The sequence below is a fragment of the Gallus gallus genome, chromosome 18 (assembly GCF_016699485.2).
Source record: "Gallus gallus isolate bGalGal1 chromosome 18, bGalGal1.mat.broiler.GRCg7b, whole genome shotgun sequence".
Lineage (NCBI taxonomy): Eukaryota > Metazoa > Chordata > Aves > Galliformes > Phasianidae > Gallus > Gallus gallus.
The window spans coordinates 10,186,720-10,198,219 of record NC_052549.1 but is presented as its reverse complement, the minus strand read 5'-3'; the positions used below and the strand labels follow the sequence as shown (position 1 = coordinate 10,198,219).

Genomic DNA, 11,500 nt, shown 5'->3' with positions numbered 1-11,500 from the left:
CCCGCCCCCACCCCTCCACAGCGGGGCGAGGTGGTCGGGTCCATCCGTCACGTGGCCGGCTGTTGACGCGTCGCCTGGCAACGGCAAGATGGCGGCGGCGGCGGGTGAGTGCGGGCTGCGTCCCGGCCCGGCCCCGCTGCTCTGCGGTGCCACCTCGTCTGTTGTGTTTCTCGCACGGCTGCTGTGGGCAAATCAGAAAGCAATTTACCCGAAAAAGAGAGTTATCCCGAAGAAAGTTCCGTAGGTGCACGGCAATGTAGGGTTTGATGGTGTTTTTTGAGGTTTGCCTGTGATTACGGCTCTTTCCTCCGTCAGTACCGTGTAGTGTCTGCCGCTGGGGTACATCCGGGTCCCTTTGAGATGAGGCGATTTTATTGCTGCAGCCACGAAACCCATCAGAAATACAGCAGGGAGGAGCGAATTGGTCGAGCGTGGGGGACGTTCTTTCCTATGAAAGCGGTGAGGTGCTGGAACAGCTGCCCAGAGAGGCTGTGGATGCCCCGTCCAGCCCTGGAGGTGTTCAAGGCCAGGTTGGATGGGGCCCTGGGCAGCCTGGGCTGGTATTACACGTGGAGGTTGGCAGCCCGGCCTGTGCTGTGGGGTCGGAGCCTGATCCTTCCAACCCAAGCCATTCTATGAAGTACACAAAGGCTCTGATGTAAGGGGAGGCGTTCCTCTGTAGTGCTGTATCTTTGCAAAGTTTCTTTTATCGGAAGTGATGCAGCTTTGCCAGTACTTTTGTGAGCTGATGTTAGAACAGGATTCTCTTTCCTATTCTTCGTATTGTCCATATCTCATAATGACAAAAATAAGCAGGTTTTTAGGGGCAGACAGACTGCAAAGCTGATTCAGTTGGTGAATTTCATATTCTAGGAAAAATCTCCTGAAGCTTTCTCAGACAAAATGGAATTTGATGGCAGCCCCCCTGACCTGACAGAGATGGAGCAGCCAGGAACAGAGAGTGAGAACCCTCCCCATATGGCTTCAGGAGCTCCTGTGCAGGCACCTGCATTTCCAGGGGAGCTGAACAGCTCCACAGAGCCAGGTATCATCCCATTCCGTATTGACACTGCAGTAGGTGATACCATCTGACAAACAAAATACCTAGCTTTCTCCCTTTCTGGTGATTGTGAATCCAACTGTAGACATAATACTACAAAATATGTGTTGTTTTTTTTTTTAATTTTATTTTTTCCCTTTCTGTTCAGAATCTGCCTTGGAGCAGTCTAGGCAGCTTGCTAGTGAGCATGGTGGCCAAAAATGGCAACAGGAACGCCAGCAGCTTGGAGCTGAGCAAAATGAAGCAAGTGGAAGAAGTAATGAAGCAGCAGAAGAAACACAGCTAGTTGTCTTGGATCCAGAACATGTGAGAAATCTCCAGATCTTGCTTTTTGCTATTGGTTGTATTTGCAGCTGTATGATGAAGGCAAATTCTAAGCAGTGGTTTAGCTGTGTGCTAAAAATAGATGTTTAAAAATTGGTTCTGCAAAAGTATTGACTACTGAATGTCTAGTCTCACTATTAAACTCAGATTCAAATGTGAGCAATGCTGTGGGCATATTGGATACTATTTAGTACTCCTGAGAGACAAGTACTTGATAGAAGAGGGAGTGGATGGGCTGAAGATGTGGCTCTCCTGATGTTTCTGACTTTCAGATATTCTTAGTCGTCATTTTCTGTTGTCAGTGAACTCCCACTGTATAACTTGCTGCAGTGAGTGTGGCTAAATAGGAATCCAAACCTCCATGGTAGAGAATATGATGTTTTCTTCAGTAGTGGCAGTAGTATTAAGGTTCCTTCATCATTTATTTATACAAGTGTGTTAAAATCATCACCATCACGCTTTTTTACAGCCTCTGATGAGAAGATTCCAGACTGCCCTCAAGAATTACCTTACTAAGCAGATGGAAAAAGTGGACCTAGAGCTTCGAGAACTGGTAGATAAGAGTATTTTGTTGCCTCCTCACAGCATCCTGTCCCTGTCTAAGTTGAAGTCAGATAACTGATTTCCTCTTGTATTTGCAGAGGACAGCGACAAAGAAGAGCAAAGAACAGAGAGAAGAGCTTGGGGTGATTCTTTATGGTGTGCAGCAGCAGCTAGCCCATCTGCAGCTGGAGCTGGAGAAGAGCCATGACCGTCGTTCCCAGGCAGCCACAGCGCGTCGGCAGCTGGAAGAGGAACTGGAGGGCCTCAGGCTGACTTACCAGAAAGCATGTCAGAACACGGATGACGAGCGCAGGAAAGGTGACTGAGGCAGTCCTTGTGATATTTCCCTAATTCAAATGACTTTGAATACAAGTCAAGCACTGGATTTGAGAATACAGTAAAATTCATGTGGCATGATGCACTCACTGGGGAGTTTCATAGGTGCTCCTAGTTCTAGGCACATCTGTGTGGCAGCCTCTTCTAGTCTTTCTGTTTTATTTGTGCTTGAAGTGTGTCCTTCAAACATAGTTCTGAGTAAATATTCTTTCTCTCACCTCTCCAGTTTCTGCAATGCAGACCCAAGCAGAAAACTTGGCCTCACGTCTCTTGTACATGCAGAATATGGATGAGGAGATGCATCATAATATCTTACTGATGAAGCAGTCGACAAAGAAGGCTGAAGCAGAGAAGGTCCAGGCTGAGGTGGAAAAGAAAAAACAGGTATCAAGTAAAACTGTCTGCTTTAGATAAATAAAGATGGATAACAGTGATGAATCTTGGAGGAGGTGCTTCCTTGTCATAAGAAAGGCTGTAATGACAAACGTAGTAAGTGCATGGGGACTTCATTCCCAAATAATTGGAAAACAAAAACAAATCAACCAACCCCAACAAAACAAACACATACATACACAACACACACAAAAACCCAGACCACAAATCAAGTGTTTCTAAAAAGGAAGGAAAAGCCACCACAAAGATAGTGGTATGTACTGCCCAAAGGTTTTCTGCAGCTCTTATGATAGTAAATCACTCTTCAAGCAAGCAAATGGGGATGGGGATGGAAAGGTAGTGAGGAAGAATCATTGTTCAAGTTTTAACGATTGTTCTGAGTCACAGTGAGGTTCACAGGGAAAATTGAACTTTGGAAATGAGGAAGCCTGTTGGTGTGCTGGAGCTCCCTCTGCTGCCTTCTGCTTGCAGCAGGACACACACTGATGATTCTCAATGCAGGGTTGTACACAAACAGTTGAAGTAGGGCAGATTTAGATGTTTTCTAATAAAACATTTTACATCATAAGTTATTAAGGTTCCTGGATAATGGAGAAGTGTCAGAATATAAACTGACAGGAAGAAATGCTAATTCAAGACCCAAAGTATCGGTTTACTAATGTGAATAATAAACAAAAGATAACAAAATCAGCAAAGAAGGACTCTTTCTTTCGAAAGTTCTCTGCTGCACTCGTGGCAGTCATTCAAACCTGAACAGAGAGGTTCAGTAAGAATCAAATCTAATCCATTTGGCCATTTGATCCTGATACTAGGCCATGTTGTTCTTGTTGAATATATAGTTGATGAAGACTGAGATTGTATCCCTCATCCTGAACTGCTTGATTCTGGCTCTTTAGGATCTCCTAGTGGAACGCTTAACAAGAAAAGCCTATGAACTACAAGAACAGATTGCTCTGTTTGAAGCTCAGTTTGTGGCTCAGGCAGAGGACACCAAAGTAACTCGACAAGCAGTGAATGAGGTAGGAAGTGCATTTTTTTTTTCTTTTTCCTTCTGGTTAATATTTCCATCTGGAGTGACTGACCCCTTAGGCTCATGCTCACGTGATAGGTACAATACGGGCCACAGTTTTATAGTTTGTTCCTGTTTGCTGACATGAAGATATTTCTTGCCTTTGTCCTTAGGAATTGTCTGTAAATCACTTCTTAGCCCACTTCCTCAGCACTTTTTCTTGAAGACCTATAACTTTTCTGTGCTCTGGTGTGATGATAAATCAGACACTTTAACTGAAGCTGTTTCTGCCTGGCATATTATGTAAAGAAAAAGGTACTGGATTGCAAAGTGTATTTGGTTTCTCAACCCAGTAAAGGTTCAGCCTGTCTACACGTTCTCTCTTCTCTAGGCCTGTATGGAGGTGCAGGCTATTAACATGGAGAAGAAGCGATTGATGAACCACTGGACTAACAGCTTGGCTGGAGTGAAGCAAAGAGATGAGGCCTATATAGCTGCACAGGAGCTGCTGAGGTATGGCATCTGAGAAATGCCCCAGGAAAGGCCTCAAATAATTTGGAGAGAGATTCTAAAAGGGGCAGTGTGTCTTCTGTCGAGCTTGTTACTGCATGAGCAGAATATATTAGACAAAGCAAGTCTATTGCTCTGAAGTACATAATAAATAAGTTTAATGGCTAAGAAGTACATTTCTTTGTTACTGTTTTGATCCACAGCACAGTTCTCTCTCAAAGTGTGTTTTGTTTTCTTTTGTTTTAAGCTGTATAGCGTTTCCTTTATTTGAATTTTGTTCCTTCTAAAAGTTTCTTTACTTTTGCAACATCCCTCAGTCAAAAGAGAAACAAATCCTTCCTGACCTTTATGTCACTTTTGGTAAAGATTCTGTGATGCCTTTAGAAGTCTTTGGGAAAACTGTCTTATTGTTGCCAAATGAAGCATTTATTGGCTCTGGAGACTTAAAACTTACTGATTCTCTGAGAACAAGAACAAAAAAATGTTTTTGTATGGTGACATCCAGGTAAGAATGGGAAAGAATGGCAGTAGAGGAAATGAAAGATTTTCCTACATGCATTTCCCTTTAAATCATAATATCTCTATCCATCTTTTGGGAACTCTGCATACTCTGCACTAGACTTCCTTATAAAAATGGTCATTTTTTGCTGCAATAGTGTGTTTGAAAGAGCAATTTTAGATGATTGTTCAGCACAAGTCAACCCATGTGAGGTTTTTCATCTTCTTTGCCTCTCAGCAAGTACAGACATGACCTCAAGTCCATAGAAACAAACATCCATGGCTATAGAAAGTCAATCAGGAAGGAGGAGGAGAAGAATGAGATGCTTGTCACTATACTGAACCGTTCATGTAATGATGCCAACACGACAAAGAAACTGATTGCCCAGTGCCTTTCAAAGCAGGAGGCCTTGAAGCTTGAATCCGGCACCTATACTCACGTTCTCGAGGAGACACAGCAGGCTATCAGCAGGATCAAGATGGTGAGAGGAGTCACTGGAAAGAAGAACGCTTTTGAATTGCACATAAAAATTTAATCTCCTTTCCCCAGACAGTTGTAGTGATCCTCTTTGTGTCTCCCCTACCTTTTAGGATCAAGCTGCTCGTCTAAATGAGTTGTTATCCATCAGTAAGGATATAGAGAAAGGAACTGAAGCCAAAGAGCAGATGGAGAGTGAGATCATGGCGAAGCTGCAGGACCAGATGATGTCCAACAAAGCAGAAAAGCACTTCTCACAGCTGGTTGCAAAACTTCATCAGAGAAAAACAGATCTGGTATAGTATGTTTTCTGTTTGTGAGTGAAACAGGCCACAATCCTAGCCTAGAGCAATGTCTTGCAAGTGTATTTTGTCAGTATCTTTGCTTCTTCAGCTCCACAATTGAAGCTTTGTTGGGTTTTTGACCCCAGTTTTGCTCATTCGATGGTCTTATTGCATGATGTTGGTGAACACAAAAGAGTTGGCAAAAAAGGACTGATACATAACCTTTACTTTACTTTAAAAAATAAATAAATGAGGCAGTATGATGAATCCTTGGAGTATTTACTATAATGTGTTACGTGTTCTTGGATCTTGGAATAAGTCTGGACATTCTGGATATTCTGCATTAACTCCTATTAGTGTCTGTGTTGCACAGTAAAATGCAGAGACAGTGGGATTGGAAAAGACCAAACTGTAACCCTCTGTGGTGCAGGATGGACAAAAGTAGCAGGCATGTTCTTGAAAGCTGCATTCATAGCTCAAACAAACAATAGGCATAGCCACTCTTTCTGGTTACTGTAGTTGTTGTTAAGCGAGAAATGGAGAAATGTGTTTTGGAGAAAGTGCAATGTGTCCTACTACTGTTAGCCAAGTATCTAGAGACATCTGGGCCAGGAATACAGTTGCAGAAGCAATCAGCACGGTCTCTTTGGCGTTTGGGGATGTTTACACTTCTTAATGTTTTTCAACAACCTTATGGCAGAGGTAAATATTGATATCTCTTGTTAATGGTTGGGTAAACAAAGGTACAGTCATGGCATGTAACTTGCTTACAGCTTGTAGCACAGACCTGGGCGTGGAATCTAAATTCCCTCATTCCTGTTCTTTGCTAAATGGGCATTACAAATCAGTGAATGATCATCAGCTGGTGATACTAACTTGTCTTCTGTCTACTACTAGGAGCTGCATTTTTCCAAGGTTGAAAATGATATGAGCCAGGTTATTCTGAACACAACTCACACTAACTGCAGGCTGACGGCCCTCCAAAAAACACTGTGTGAGCTGGACAAGGAAATAAAAACCATCCACGATCTAATTAGACACAGTGAAAGTGAGATCTCAAAGTACAACCTCCTGATAGAGAACAAGCAAGGGCTCATCAGGCAGTACAACCAGAAGCTGGAGGTGCTTCTTTCTCAGCAAGGGGTACGTATGTTTGCATTTTGATCCCAACTTGATCTTGTTCTTTGTGTTGGCCACAGATGTCCTTGATAAATGTAACTGTGTGAGTGTTGCCTAGTTAAAACTCCCAGGCATCAGTATGATAATTCAAAAGCAGCACTAGTTAATGTGACTGCTTTTATTTGTCAATCAGTGCTTAATACGTGCAAGAGGAACTGGAAGTAGGGGATTGTTGTGCAAGGAGGGTGTGCCTAGTGCAGAATTCTGCACAGAGTTGTCTCTGCCTGAAGAAAATATGGAATGACATCAATGCTGTGAGAGTAAATAAGGTAACAGTATAAAATCTAGAAAGATCGACAAGAGGACAGTGACTTAATTTAATTGAGTGTTGGCCCTGTCTGGATGATACCCAGATCTGTTCCTGGCAGTGAACTGGAAGTTTGTTATGCATACCACTGTGAGAATTAGTACTGTGGCATATGCTTTGTAAACTTCTGAATGTCCAGCTGTGCCTGTTGTTAGCACTTAGGTGGCCCTCTCACTACAGAACCTGAGGACCTTGCAGGTTTCTGTTGCATTTACTCCCATGAGGTCATACATTCCTATTAGTGCTATTCAACTCATGGGAAACAGAAGCAGGGAGTTAGGCATTGCAGCAGCTGAACTGCCTTCAGCACTGGTGTTATAAATGAGTTCTCCAGAACCTTCCATCTAATTGATCCCAAACCTTGCACTTGTACAGGGGCAAGAATTGGGACCATTGGAAATTGAGATCAACAAGCTGACCAAGGAAATAGAAGAATGTAATTCTGAGGTGATGACACTGCAGAAGTACTGGCTCAGTCTGCAGAGAGAGCTGCTCAAACTAACCCGTGAGCAGGAGGACCAGCTCACCTCCTTGGACATGCTAAAGAAACAGATGACAATAATGCAGCAGAAGAAAGTGCGCACTGAAAGTAAGTAATTCCCTAACTCTTTCCTAAAACGTTTGGCCACGAGTGGAGGTAAGAAAGGGAGAAAAGGCTTACAGGCTTTGTGTTCTCCACCAAAGAATGCTCTCAGTGCTCACATATGTGTGCAAGCAGTAACACACGTGGCCCGGAGCTACACTGTGGGGCTAAGAGCCAGGCACCTCCTGCTGTTTTGTTTGTTATATTTCCTATAATGATCGATCTGCTGCCTTAACTGAAACAGTTCAACCCAAAGCAGCCCCGTCATGTCCACGTCCATGAGTTCCATGCCTTTATCCAAAGCTTGCGGACAGTTGGCAGGCAAATGTTCCCACAGGTGATTGTAGTTTCCTTGGCCTAAACCAGCTCTTTTTCATAGCAGCAGTCTCTATCAAAAGCTTTATCTGAGTTTTGGGCAGCGTGGAAAAATTTTTTGGCTGGGTGTGTGCCACTCATGTGGCTCCACGTGCAGGGCTGTTTGCTCTAACAGCAAATTGGTATGACATGAGTCAACCTGGTGCTCACAGGAATCTTACATTCCTTTTTCTGTTCACCTTTAGATGATATCCAACAGGAAATAAAAGAGCAGAAAGACCTTGAACGTCGCATGAAGAGCATATCCAATGACTTGATAAAGCTGAATGTGTTGATCAACAAGAACAACAGCAGCTTCACAGAGCTGCAGTATGGCAACATTATCACAGAGAATGAGTTCGTACGCTCTCTCAAGGTACAGAAGTTCCCATGGTATGGTCAGACTGGGCTTTTGAGAGATCTGTACAGCAGGTGGCCCAGAGGAAAATAGCTTTGTGCTACAGAACAGTATGGCTAAGTGGAAGTTACATAGTTATGCACAGAAAGAGCATCAATTTCTTTATTCTTTAAGGATGATGACTCTTTATCACGCAGCAGAAACTCGTCAGGTACGCCACTTGTGGAGTATAAGAAACTGACAACCAAAAGGGATATGCAGATCAGAGATAAATAGTGATGCTGTGAATCTTTCTCAGTCTGACAAATTTGTATTGTTTTACACTTCCCAAATCCAGGCAGCAGAAAAAGAATCAATTGAGATGCAGGAGAAGCACAGCCAATTGACTGAGGAGAAGGAAAGACTCTTAAATAGCCTGGTGGAAGCAGAGTAGGTACCAGAGAGTTTGTTGCTTAATGCCACAGTCTTAGAACTACTGTATAATGGCCCCTGTTGCCTTTTTTCTCCAGTCACCAAACTCAACCAGCACCTGTAATTGTGCCTCTGTCTTTCTGGGAGAAGATGAAAGGAGTTGAATGAATGTTTGGAATGGAGAAACAGAGGTGCATTAGCTGTCCCTGGAACCACCAAGAGCTGAGAGGATATTGGTTTTAATGATTCCAGCATACTAGTTCTGGATGTCACAGTGATCTATTATTAACCCAAAGCCAGTGTGCTGTACTGGGCAATTAATTGGCCTCCATCAGTCCTGTCAGTCTGGGCTTGCTTGTTTTCAGTCATCATGACAGCTTATAAATTGTGGAGCTTCCTGTCTGACTTCACGCTGTGCTGTTGTTGCCACTTTACATGTCCTGTGTGCAAACTTTTAGGTTGTTCTGTGTTCAGAATCGGCCTCAGCAGCATGCTGCCACTGCTACACAAAGAGAGCATTCTCTCTGTTGTTTACAAAGGCCCTCCTTTCCCTTTTTGTCACTGAAGGCATCAAATCATGCTGTGGGAGAAAAAGATCCAGCTGACAAAAGAGATGCGCTCAGCTGTGGATTCTGAGAGAGGACAAGGGGAAATCCGAGCCATGAGAGCAGAGATTCACAGAATGCAGGTAAGCCACTGTGTGCTGCAGCAGGATTTAGAAATACCTGCTTTCTTTTTCATTAATGAAATATATCACCTTATTTTGTGACTCCAATAAACAAAGAAATGGTGATTAATAATACTGCTTCATCTTAATCACTGCTTCCAGAAGTCTTCTGGTGAAGCAGCTCTTCCTTTCATTCTCAGGATATTTCTGCTCTTCTGCTTTTGCTGTTGCTAATGATTTCAGTGAAACATTCTGAAGATTACTTCAGACATGTTGATACAGAGCTGGTAACTGAGGCAGTCCTTTGCCTTCCAGGACTATACAGAGCAAACTAGGTTTCGATGTAGAACAAAATTTGGCTTGCAAAGGCTCGTGTGTCACATAGATCTGATTTATGTTGACGGGATGTGCCACACAGAAGACTTCAATTAGGTGCCATTTGTAACCATTTGTTATTTTTGGTCTACTTTATATTTTGACAAATGGCAGGTCCGCTACAGCCAGCTGATGAAGCAGCAGGAGAAGATGATTCGTGACATGGAGGCATCTGTTTCTCGTAGAGAGGCCATAGCAATTCGTGGAGAAGGTCAGAACAAAACAGATAAGAAACGTATCACCAAGAGTGACTTCTGCCGCAAGAAAGAGGAGCTGAGAAAGAAGATTGCTGAAACCCAGAAGGTGAGCAAGTAAAGCAGTGCTGCACGAGTTGACACAGCCAGCATTTGCCTTGTAATTAGCACCAGTGTGTGCTTAGCACAGGTGCACAGACTCAGGCCTGGCCCTGCACAGAGGGCAGGCTTTGGGAGCTCATTTTAAATAGCTGAAAACCTGTGAAGATAGCAGACTTGCTGGCAGGGCAGCGTGAGAAACAGAAATGTCCTTCACTCAGTGTAAGCACTGCTCAGCAGTAACTGAAACATCAGTATGTAATCAATGTTATTTTCATCCTAAATCCAAAACTGTGCCGCCTACTGTGAAGAACACAAACTCTGTCAGCCCCAAGCCATGGTGCTGGGAGCGTAGCTGAACTCAAGAACCACAGCCCATAGTCTGCCATTTCCTTCTCTTCCATTTACTAGAATGCTCAAGACTGCAACAAAATTATCCTGGAGCTGGAGAGCTCCCAGGCATCCCTCAGTGCCAGCCTGTTGGAAAAGCAACAAGCAATGTGCATGCTGCAGACTGAGTCCCATGGCCTCGATTCGCACACGGAATGTCTTCGGTACAAAAAGCGATGGGTGAGTGGAACCTGCTTCCTCCTTGTGCTGCCGGGTCCTGTCTCCTCGTCTCACCCTCTTGGGCTGGACACACTTGATTTTAGCAGCACTTTGAGTTAGCTAAGCTTGTTTTGGGGACGGTCCTGAACTGATGCTACCGGCGCGCTCTTAGTGAGGCAGCATTTACCTGGAACCATCAACCTGCAGCGTGTTCCTGGGAAACACTGCACAGAACTGGATAGGTCAGGGTGAGAGCACTAATTTGAGAGCCAGCTCAAGGTCTTGAATAACATCCTATGAAATTTTAAGCTTGTCAAACCTTGTCCTGGCAACGACCCCATACATGGACATGGCCCGTCCATGTATGCACGGGTATTTCTGTGGTTTATGGAGTGATGTGATGTCACTGTACATCTACAACACTCAACATGAAGATGCACTTTCCTCCTTAAGAACCCCTTCTATTTCAAAACACAGTGGTGACAGTACTTCTGGACCATGAATCGTGTTGTGTTGTTTTCTCTGCCGTGTGCAGCCTGCTATCAAAGCCATTTCCGCTATTGCTTTTCTCAGAACCTTTTGGAGATTGTGGCCTATCAGACACGCCAGAAGCATCTGCAGGCGCTGAAGGAAGGGAAGTACACACCCCTGTGCAGCTCCGAGCAGGCCTGCAGAAACGAACAGCAAAAACTGCAGGAGCGGCTCCGTGCTGTCAGTGCCATTGTCCACCGGGTGCAGCAGGAGCAGCCGCAGCACCGCCCGGCTCTGCAGTGGCTCGGGGAGTGCCTGGAATCCGGGCTGGGCTCGCAGGAAGCCTGATAGCTGCGGGACCAGGTGTGGGCAACGCAACCAAGGACGAGAGGTGGTAGATTTTATAAAGAAATGTAATGCAAATCCTCATTAAAGACGTGCTATCGCAAAGCGCGTTTTGTTTATTTTGCTTCATCCGTTTCACGTCCTTTATTTTCCCACACGGGTTCGTCGCTTCC

The 11,500-nt window shown here is 44.2% G+C and overlaps 1 protein-coding gene across 1 annotated transcript; it reads left to right on the top strand.

Annotated features, from left to right (window-relative positions):
• The first annotated feature begins 76 nt into the window (after positions 1–76).
• CCDC40 (coiled-coil domain containing 40) lies at positions 77–11,432 on the top strand. Its single transcript, XM_025141717.3, has 18 exons — positions 77–104; positions 874–1,045; positions 1,209–1,366; positions 1,854–1,937; positions 2,026–2,245; positions 2,490–2,647; positions 3,553–3,675; positions 4,057–4,178; positions 4,912–5,155; positions 5,265–5,447; positions 6,333–6,578; positions 7,297–7,510; positions 8,065–8,234; positions 8,554–8,645; positions 9,195–9,315; positions 9,784–9,972; positions 10,374–10,532; positions 11,085–11,432. Exons 2-18 carry the CDS (start codon positions 904–906, stop codon positions 11,328–11,330), a joined length of 2,871 nt encoding a protein of 956 aa, XP_024997485.2. The 5' UTR covers positions 77–104; positions 874–903; the 3' UTR covers positions 11,331–11,432.
• Positions 11,433–11,500: the final 68 nt, after the last annotated feature.

Excerpts from the sequence above, each read along its gene's own strand:
- CCDC40 (XM_025141717.3), top strand. The coding sequence starts at position 904 with ATGGAATTTGATGGCAGCCCCCCTGACCTGACAGAGATGGAGCAGCCA. Across the intron at positions 2,648-3,552 it reads AGGTGGAAAAGAAAAAACAG|GATCTCCTAGTGGAACGCTT; the intron begins GTATCAAGTAAA and ends CTGGCTCTTTAG. Across the intron at positions 3,676-4,056 it reads CTCGACAAGCAGTGAATGAG|GCCTGTATGGAGGTGCAGGC; the intron begins GTAGGAAGTGCA and ends TCTCTTCTCTAG.